At 46.2% G+C, this 10,185-nt stretch overlaps 1 protein-coding gene across 1 annotated transcript; it reads right to left on the bottom strand.

The window, feature by feature from the left end:
• Positions 1-7,568: 7,568 nt before the first annotated feature.
• Positions 7,569-9,426, bottom strand: VOLCADRAFT_100674 (uncharacterized protein; the record flags this gene model as incomplete). Its single annotated transcript, XM_002959205.1, has 5 exons — positions 7,569-7,664; positions 7,825-7,871; positions 8,040-8,341; positions 8,399-8,819; positions 9,411-9,426. The coding sequence occupies 5 exons, from the start codon at positions 9,424-9,426 to the stop codon at positions 7,569-7,571; spliced, it is 882 nt and encodes a 293-aa protein (XP_002959251.1).
• Between the last annotated feature and the right edge of the window lie 759 nt (positions 9,427-10,185).

Genomic DNA, 10,185 nt, shown 5'->3' with positions numbered 1-10,185 from the left:
TCGGACACACGGATGTCGCACATTGAAGCGCGCGTTGAAGCGCACTTTGAATTGTGTGCTGAGGCGCGCGTTGAATTCCGCGTCGAATTGTGCGCGTTGAATTGCGTGCTGAATTGCGTGTTGCACGGTGCTGTCTTAAGCGTGTACGGCATTCCATCCGATCTGTTGAAGCGCATTGAAGCACGTGTTGGATTGTGCGTTGAATTGCACGTTGAATTGCGCGTTGAATTACACGTTGAATTGCGTGCTTCGGTGCACTAAATGTCCATCATTGAATCGCGCATAGCACAGCACAGCATAGCGTAGTGTAGTGTAGCGTAGTGTAGCGTAGCGTAGCGTAGCATAGCGTAGCATAGCATAGCATAGCACAGCATAGCATAGCATAGCATAGCATAGCATAGCATAGCATAGCATAGCATAGCATAGCATAGCATAGCATAGCATAGCATTGCATAGCATAGCATAGCATAGCATAGCATAGCATAGCATAGCATAGCATAGCATAGCATAGCATAGCATAGCATAGCATAGCATAGCATAGCATAGCATAGCATAGCATAGCATAGCACAGCACAGCATAGCATAGCGCAGCATAGCATAGCATATCATAGCATAGCGCAGCATAGCATAGCATAGCATAGCGCAGCATAGCATAGCATAGCATAGCGCAGCATAGCGTAGCATAGCATAGCATAGCATAACGCATATGCTTGCAGATCGCATATCGCATATGCTTGCATATCGCATATGCTTGCAGATCGCATATGCTAGCAGATCGTAAATGCTTGCATTTGGCAGATGCTTGCATTTGGCAGATGCTTGCATTTGGCATATGCTTGCAGATCACATATGGCATATGCTTGCAGATCGCATATGCTTGCAGATCGCATATGGCACATGCTTGCAGACTGTGTATGCTTGCGTAATGCAGATGCATGCGCATATGTATTGCATATCGTATATTGCATATCGCATATTGCATATTGCATATGGCATATTGCATATTGCATATCGCATATTGCATATTGCATATCGCATATTGCATATCGCATATCGCATATCGCATATTGCATATTGCATATTGCATATCGCATAAGATCGCATATGCTTGCAGATCGCATATGCTTGCAGATTGCATATACTTGCAGATCGCGCATGCTTGCAGATCGTATATGCTTGCAGATCACATACACTTGCAGACTGCATATGCTTGCAGACTGCATATGCTTGCAGACTGCATATGCTTACATACGCTTGCAGGTCGCATATGCTTGCAGATCGCACATGCTTGCAAATGGCATATGCTTGCAGATGGCATATGCTTGCTGGTCGTATATGCTTGCAGGTCGCATATGCTTGCAGATCGCATATGGCATATGCTAGCAGATCGCATATGCTTGCAGATCACATATGCTTGCAGATCGCATATGGCATATGCTTGCAGATCGCATATGGCATATGCTTGCAGATCGCATATGGCATATGCTTGCAGATCGCATATGGCATATGCTTGCAGGTCGCATATGCTTGCAGGTCGCATATGTTTGCAGATTGCATATGCTTGCAGATCGCATATGGCATATTTGCAGATCACATATGCTTGCAGATCGCATATAGCATATGCTTGCAGATCGCATATGCTTGCAGATCGCATATGCTTGCAGATAGCATATGGCATATGCTTGCAGATCGCATATCCTTGCATATTGCATATTGCCCATGCTTGCATATGCAATATCCTTTCATATTGCGCATGCTTGCATATTGCGCATGCTTGCATATTGCGCGTGCTTGCATATTCCAAATGCTTGCATATTGCATATGCTTGCAGATCGCATATGCATGCAGATTGCATATGCTTGCAGACAGCATATGCTTGCAGATCGCATATACTTGCAGACAGCATCTGCTTGGAGATCGCATATGCTTGCAGACTGCATCTGTTTGCAGACTGCATCTGCTTGCAGATCGCATATGCTTGCATATTGCATATGCTTGCAGATCGCATATGCTTGCAGATTGCATATATGGCGCAGATCGCATATGCTTGCAGACTGCATCTCTTTGCAGATCGCATATGCTTGCAGATCGCATATGCTTGCAGATTGCATATGCTTGCAAATCGCATATGCTTGCAAATGGCATATGCTTGTAGATCGCATATGCTTGCAGACTGCATATGCTTGCAGACTGCATATGCTTGCAGACTGCATATGCTTGCAGACTGCATATGCTTGCAGATCGCATATGCTTGCAGACCGCATATGCTTGCAGATCACATATGCTTGCCGATCGCATATGGCATATGCTTGCAGATCGCATATGCTTGCAGATCGCATATGCTTGCATATTGCATATGCTTGCAGATCGCATATGCTTGCAGATTGCATATATGGCACAGACAGCATATGCTTGCAGATCACATATGCTTGCCGATCGCATATGGCATATGCTTGCAGATCGCATATGCTTGCAGATCGCATATGCTTGCAGATCACATATGCTTGCAGATAGCATATGCTTGCAGAATCGCATATGCTTGCAGACAGCATATGCTTGCAGATCGCATATGCTTGCAGACAGCATATGCTTGCAGATCGCATATGCTTGCAGATCGCATATGGCATATGCTTGCAGATCGCATATGGCATATGCTTGCAGATCGCATATGGCATATGCTTGCAGATAGCATATGCTTGCAGAATCGCATATGCTTGCAGATCGCATATGCTTGCAGATCGCATATGCTTGCAGATCGCATATGGCATATTTGCAGACAGCATATGCTTGCAGATCGCATACGGCATATGCTTGCAGATCGCATATGCTTGCAGACGGCATAAGCTTGCAGATCGCATATGGCATATGCTTGCAGATCGCATATCCTTGCATATTGCAGATTGCCCATGCTTGCATATGCAATATCCTTGCATATGGCGCATGCTTGCATATGGCACATGCTTGCATATTGCGCATGCTTGCATATTGCAAGCATGCTTGCATATTGCAAATGCTTGCAGATCGCATATGCATGCAGATTGCATATGCTTGCAGATTGCATATATGGTGCAGATCGCATATGCTTGCAGACTGCATCTGTTTGCAGACTGCATCTGCTTGCAGATCCATATGCTTGCAGACCGCATATGCTTGCAGATCACATATGCTTGCAGATCGCATATGGCATATGCTTGCAGATCGCATATGCTTGCAGATCACATATGCTTGCAGATAGCATATGCTTGCAGACTGCATCTCTTTGCAGATCGCATTTGCTTGCAGATCGCATTTGCTTGCAGATCGCATATGCTTGCAGACAGCATATGCTTGCAGATCGCATATGCTTGCAGATCGCATATGCTTGCAGATCGCATATGCTTGCAGATCGCATATGGCATATGCTTGCAGATCGCATACGGCATATGCTTGCAGATCGTATATGGCATATGCTTGCAGGTCGCATATGCTTGCAGATCGCATATGCTTATAGATCACAGCACAGCATAGCATAGCATAGCATAGCGCAGCAAAGCATAGCATAGCATAGCATAGCATAGCGCAGCATAGCATAGCATAGCATAACATAGCGCAGCATAGCATAGCATAGCATAGCGCAGCATAGCATAACACAGCGCAGCATAGCATAGCATATCATAGCATAGCGCAGCATATCATAGCATAGCATAGCGCAGCATAGCGTAGCATAGCATAGCATAGCATACATAGCGTAGCATAGCATAGCATAGCATAGCATATCGCATATGCTTGCAGATTGCAGATCGCCTATGCTTGCAGACCGCATAACGCATATGCTTGCAGATCGCATATCGCATATGCTTGCAGATCGCATATGGCATATGCTTGCAGATCACATATGCTTGCAGACTGCGTATCTTGCATATGCAGATGCATGCGCATATATATACAGATCGCATTTGCTTGCAGATCGCATATGCTTGCAGATCGCATATGCTTGCAGACAGCATATGGCATATGCTTGCAGATCGCATATGCTTGCAGATCGCATATGCTTGCAGATCGCATATGGCATATGCTTGCAGATCGCATACGGCATATGCTTGCAGATCGTATATGGCATATGCTTGCAGGTCGCATATGCTTGCAGATCGCATATGCTTATAGATCACAGCACAGCATAGCATAGCATAGCATAGCGCAGCAAAGCATAGCATAGCATAGCATAGCATAGCGCAGCATAGCATAGCATAGCATAACATAGCGCAGCATAGCATAGCATAGCATAGCGCAGCATAGCATAACACAGCGCAGCATAGCATAGCATATCATAGCATAGCGCAGCATATCATAGCATAGCATAGCGCAGCATAGCGTAGCATAGCATAGCATAGCATACATAGCGTAGCATAGCATAGCATAGCATAGCATATCGCATATGCTTGCAGATTGCAGATCGCCTATGCTTGCAGACCGCATAACGCATATGCTTGCAGATCGCATATCGCATATGCTTGCATATCGCATATGCTTGCAGATCGCATATGCTTGCAGATCGCATATGCTTGCAGATCGCAAATGCTTGCATTTGGCAGATGCTTGCATTTGGCATATGCTTGCAGATCGCATATGGCATATGCTTGCAGATCGCATATGCTTGCAGATCGCATATGGCACATCCTTGCAGACTGTGTATGCTTGCATAATGCAGATGCACGCGCATATATATAACATATCGCATATCGTATATTGCATATTGCATATTGCATATCGCATATTGCATATTGCATATCGCATATCGCATATTGCATATTGCATATTGCATATCGCATATTGCATATCGCATATTGCATATTGCATATCGCATATCGCATATCCCATATCGCTGCATATGGCATATCGCAAATTGCATATCGCTGCATATCGCATATCGCTGCATATCGCTGCATATTGCATATCGCATATACATATATGCATATATGCACATATATGAAACAAAAAACATAATCGCGGTAGGGATCGAACCGGCGACCTTCCGTTCTGTATGGCGCTGTCATAAGCGCGTTCGGCACGCTCCCGACCCGGAATTTTCAAAAGCTCCGGGCAGAGAACCGGACAGCAGACGGACAAGCGGACAGCGAACTCGGGATAGGCCTCCGCTCATAACATATGAGCTACGGCGACAACCGGACAGCGAACTTGGGATAGGCCTCCGCTCATAACATATGAGCTACGGCGACGAGGCGTGGTCCCTGCGGTCCCGAGGGTGCCGTAGCTCTCGTCCGGGTTCGGTGCATCCGGATTGCAAATGTTTGCGTATTGCAAATGCTTGCATATGCAATATCCTTGCATATTGCACATGCTTGCATATTGCGCATGCTTGCATATTCCAAATGCTTGCATATCGCANATGCTTGCATATTGCATATGCTTGCATGTTGCATATGCTTGCATATTGCATATGCTTGCATATTGCATATGCTTGCAGATTGCATATCCTTGCAGATTGGATATGCTTGCAGATTGCATATGCTTGCAGACTGCATCTGTGTGCAGATCGCATATGCTTGCAGATCGCATATGCTTGCAGACCGCATTTGCTTGCATATTGCATATGCTTGCAGATCGCATATGCTTGCAGATTGCATATGGTTGCAGATTGCATATGCTTGCAGATCGCATATATGGCGCATGCTTGCAGACCGCATATGCTTGCATATTGCATATGCTTGCAGATCGCATATGCTGCAGATCGCATATGGTTGCAGACTGCATCTGTTTGCAGATCGCATATGCTTGCAGATCGCATATGCTTGCAGATTGCATATGCTTGCAAATTACATATGCTTGCAAATCGCATATGCTTGCAGATCGCATATGCTTGCAGATCCCATATGCTTGCAGACAGCATATGCTTGCAGATCGCATATGCTTGCAGACAGCATATACTTGCAGAAAGCATATGCTTGCAGATCGCATATGGCATATGCTTGCAGATCGCATATACTTGCAGACAGCATATGCTTGCAGATCGCATATGCTTGCAGACGGCATATGCTTGCAGAATATGGCATATGCTTGCAGATCGCATATGGCATATGCTTGCAGATCGCATATAGGCATATGCTTGCAGATCGCATATGGCAACTATGCTTGCAGATCGCATATGGCACATGCTTGCAGATCGCATATGGCATATGCTTGCAGATCGTATATGGCATATGCTTGCAGGTCGCATATGCTTGCAGATCGCATATGCTTATAGATCACAGCACAGCATAGCATAGCATAGCATAGCGCAGCAAAGCATAGCATAGCATAGCATAGCATAGCGCAGCATAGCATAGCATAGCATAACATAGCGCAGCATAGCATAGCATAGCATAGCATAGCATAGCATAGCATAGCATAGCATAGCATAGCATAGCATAGCATACTGTAGTGCAGCATAGCATAGCGCAGCACAGCATAGCGTAGTGCAGCATAGCAAAGCATAGCGGACATATGGCGTATGCTTGCAGATCATATATGCTTGCAGATCGCATATGGCATATGCTTGCAGATCACATATGGCATATGCTTGCATATCGCATATGCTTGCAGATCGCATATGGCATATGCTTGCAGATCGCATATGGCATATGCTTGCAGATCGCATATGGCATATGCTTGCAGATCGCATATGGCATATGCTTGCAGATCGCATATGGCATATGCTTGCAGATCGCATATGCTTGCAGATCGCATATGCTTATAGATCACAGCAAAGCATAGCATAGCATAGCATAGCATAGCATAGCGCAGCATAGCATAGCGCAGCATAGCATAGCATACCCTACGAACGCGGAGGGGGGTTAAGAACGTTCTTAAGTCGTTCTTAGCCCAGCCAAATTGATAAAATTGAATAATCATTAGAACGTTCTTACACTGTTCTAAGAACGTTCTAAGAACGTTCGTATGACCTCCGTTTATCTTAAAACCGTTCTTTCAAATTCTTAAGCATTCTTCAGGGCCCAGCAGTCTTACGTATTCTCTTCCATTCTTTGGGGTGTTCTTATACATTCTTAGGCCAACTTATTGATTCTTTGTCTAAAGCATACTTAGCTGCTCTTTGGCCGGTTTTAACCGTTCTTACCATAGGTTCGCTAAGTATGGCACTCATTCTTAAGTCATATTCTCAGGAAATTCTTTTTGCTGCTTACATTCTTAAGCCTTAAAAATGTGGGATTCTTAAGGGGTGGTCATGATGAAAAAGCCATCCAGTCACATGTACCGACCTCTGCTTTCTCACCTGTACTTTTAAAGGTAAGCGCACTTGTCGTATCAGTATCTTAGGGTACTTACATTGAATTTTACATTATTAGACATTCTACGCTGGGATCGAACCTAAGACTACGATGTATTTTTGCTAAATTCTATCACTTATCCTATTCTTTTAGAAAAGACACCTCAAGATGCCAAAAGCTTTCGCAAGAAACCTATATGTATGCTATAGGTATCTTGTGCGTATACTGTGAGCTGCGCCAAGTGCCGTACACGAACATATGTGCGTGTACGACAAACAACTCAACACCTTTTCAGCAACTCAACTATCAGCCCTGGCCCCTGTACAAAAAACTGGCGTGCAGCCTGACATGGCCACATACCTGCTGCAGCCCACTGCCCAACACCATCCCTGGCTGCTGCAGCTGCATGAAAAACAAGAGGCGCCCCGAGGCCACTGCCATGTTTAGCTGAATCCAAATGGAAGCATCCTTGCTTGCCATGGAGAGGCGGGCCGACTCATGTGTTTTCTACAAGCCCCCACAAGAAGAGTTTGGGGCTACTGAAACTGTAGCAGTCGCTCACCTGGGTGGACGACTGGCTTTGCGGAAGCGTGGAATTTAGAGTCCTCGCTGAGGCAGGAAGAAGTCCAACCCAGCAACAAGCACTAGCATACATAGACCCGTACGAAACAATCTGAGATGGCGGCAGCGGAGTCTTGAACTATGAACACCAAGTAGTCGTGATACTTAAGTGCCTCACCATAGCACCCCACCCAGGTAGCTTACATCTCGGCCTACCTGCCGGAAATTCCCTACTACGTTCCTGCCATGCTAGGATACTGTCGGTGTATCCTCCGGTGGCAGGTTGGTACAGGAGGGTATCCTCCGGTGGCAGGGTGGTACAGGAGGGTACCCTCCGGTGGCAAGGTGGTACAGGAGGGTACCCTCCGGTGGCAAGGTGGTACAGGAGGGTACCCTCCAGTGGCAAGATGGTACAGGAGGGTATCCTCCGGTGGCAAGGTGGTACAGGAGGGTACCCTCCGGTGGCAGGGTGGTACAGGAGGGTATCCTCCAGTGGCAAGGTGGTACAGGAGGGTATCCTCCGGTGGCAAGGTGGTACAGGAGGGTACCCAAAGGGGAGGAAGCTTATCCCTTACGGTGTGCCTCCCATGTCCCTTGGGTGTCCCTTCCATGTGTCCCTTCCATGGGTGTCCCTTCCATGGATGTCCCTTCCATGTGGTGTCCCTTGGGTGTCTCTTCCATGTCCCTTGGGTGTCCCTTGGGTGTCTCTTTCATGTCCCTTTGATGTCTCTTCCCTGTCTTTTGGGTGTCCCTTGGGTGTCTCTTTCATGTCCCTTTGATGTCTCTTCCCTGTCTTTTGGGTGTCCCTTGGGTGTCCCTTGGCTGTCCCTTCCACATGTCCTTTGGTGTCCCTTGGGTGTCCCTTCCACATGTCCTTTGGTGTCCCTTCGGTGTCTCTTCCATGTCCCTTTGGTGTCTCTTCCGCGTGTCCCTTTGGTGTCCCTTTGGTGCCCTTGGGTATCCCTCCCGTGCCCCTTGGGTGTTCCTTGGGTGTCCCTTGCAAGGGACACCCAATTGGGTGTCCCTTTCATGTCCCTTTGGTGTCGCTTCCCTGTCTTTTGGGTGTCCCTTGGGTGTCCCTTGAGTGCCGGAGACTGAATTTACCAAAACCTTCATTGACAGCTGCACCTGGCTAATTATTAACCACCAAGCGTCCCCTTGGTGGCAGAATGCTCAGTCAGGATGCAGTGGAGGGTCGAGCACAGGATACGGATAGGAAGGAGAAGGATAGAAATGTGGACCCAGGAAGAGTTAACACCAACCCACCAAGGATGAGGATGGCAGAGGATGAGGGGATGCAGTCAGCAGGGTGTGGGATGTTAGCAAGCATTGGCTTGAGGATATGGAAAGGGGTGTAGGATGTATCCAACTGACTGGATGCATGTTCATGCATCCTGCACCTGCCAAGACTCCCCAAGAATGCAAGGATGGGCCGCCAATTTGACACCCTCCATCAGTGTACACTGATGTATATGCAGTGCGACCCACTAGATATTGATAGGGGATTTAATTATTGGCTACATTGGTGTAGCCATCGATGTAGCCGATGTATCTATGAACTCGCTAATCCATCTAACAGGTCTATACCTGTTAGATCTCGCATTATTAGATCTAAGGTCTAGACCCAGACACATGTTGATGGTTTTCATGAAATTTCATGGTATGTTCACTGTTTCACAATCACTGTGATATATTACCTATCCGGGAACTATAAGAGCTCCATCAGGCATTCATTACAGAATGTTTTCATGGCTGATGCATTCTTAATGCATACTTATATGACATACTTACATAAAACCGCTTAATCCCAGTGTAAGAATGTTTAAGAATGCACACCCGCCGCCTCCGTGTTCTTCCGACATTCTTATCGTTCTTAAGCATTCTCCTAAGTTTCTTAACCCCCATCCGCGTTTGTAGGGATAGCATAGCATAGCGCAGCATAGCATAGCGCAGAGCATAGCACAGCATAGCATAGCATAGCGCAGAGCATAGCACAGCATAGCATAACATAGCGCAGCATAGCATAGCATAGCATAACATAGCGCAGCATAGCGCAGCATAGCATAGCATAGCATAGCATAGCATAGCATAGCATAGCATAGCATAGCATAGCATAGCATAGCATAGCATAGCATAGCATAGCATAGCATAGCATAGCATAGCATAGCATAGCATAGCATAGCATAGCATAGCATAGCATAGCATAGCATAGCATAGCATAGCATAGCATAGCATAGCATAGCATAGCATAGCATAGCATAGCATAGCATAGCATAGCATAGCATAGCATAGCATAGCATAGCATAGCATAGCATAGCATAGCATAGCATAGCATAGCATAGCATAGCATAGCATAGCATAG

This window comes from Volvox carteri (assembly GCF_000143455.1).
Source record: "Volvox carteri f. nagariensis unplaced genomic scaffold VOLCAscaffold_135, whole genome shotgun sequence".
In the NCBI taxonomy this organism is placed as follows: Eukaryota; Viridiplantae; Chlorophyta; class Chlorophyceae; order Chlamydomonadales; family Volvocaceae; genus Volvox; species Volvox carteri.
This window is presented reverse-complemented; position numbering and strand designations above follow the sequence as displayed.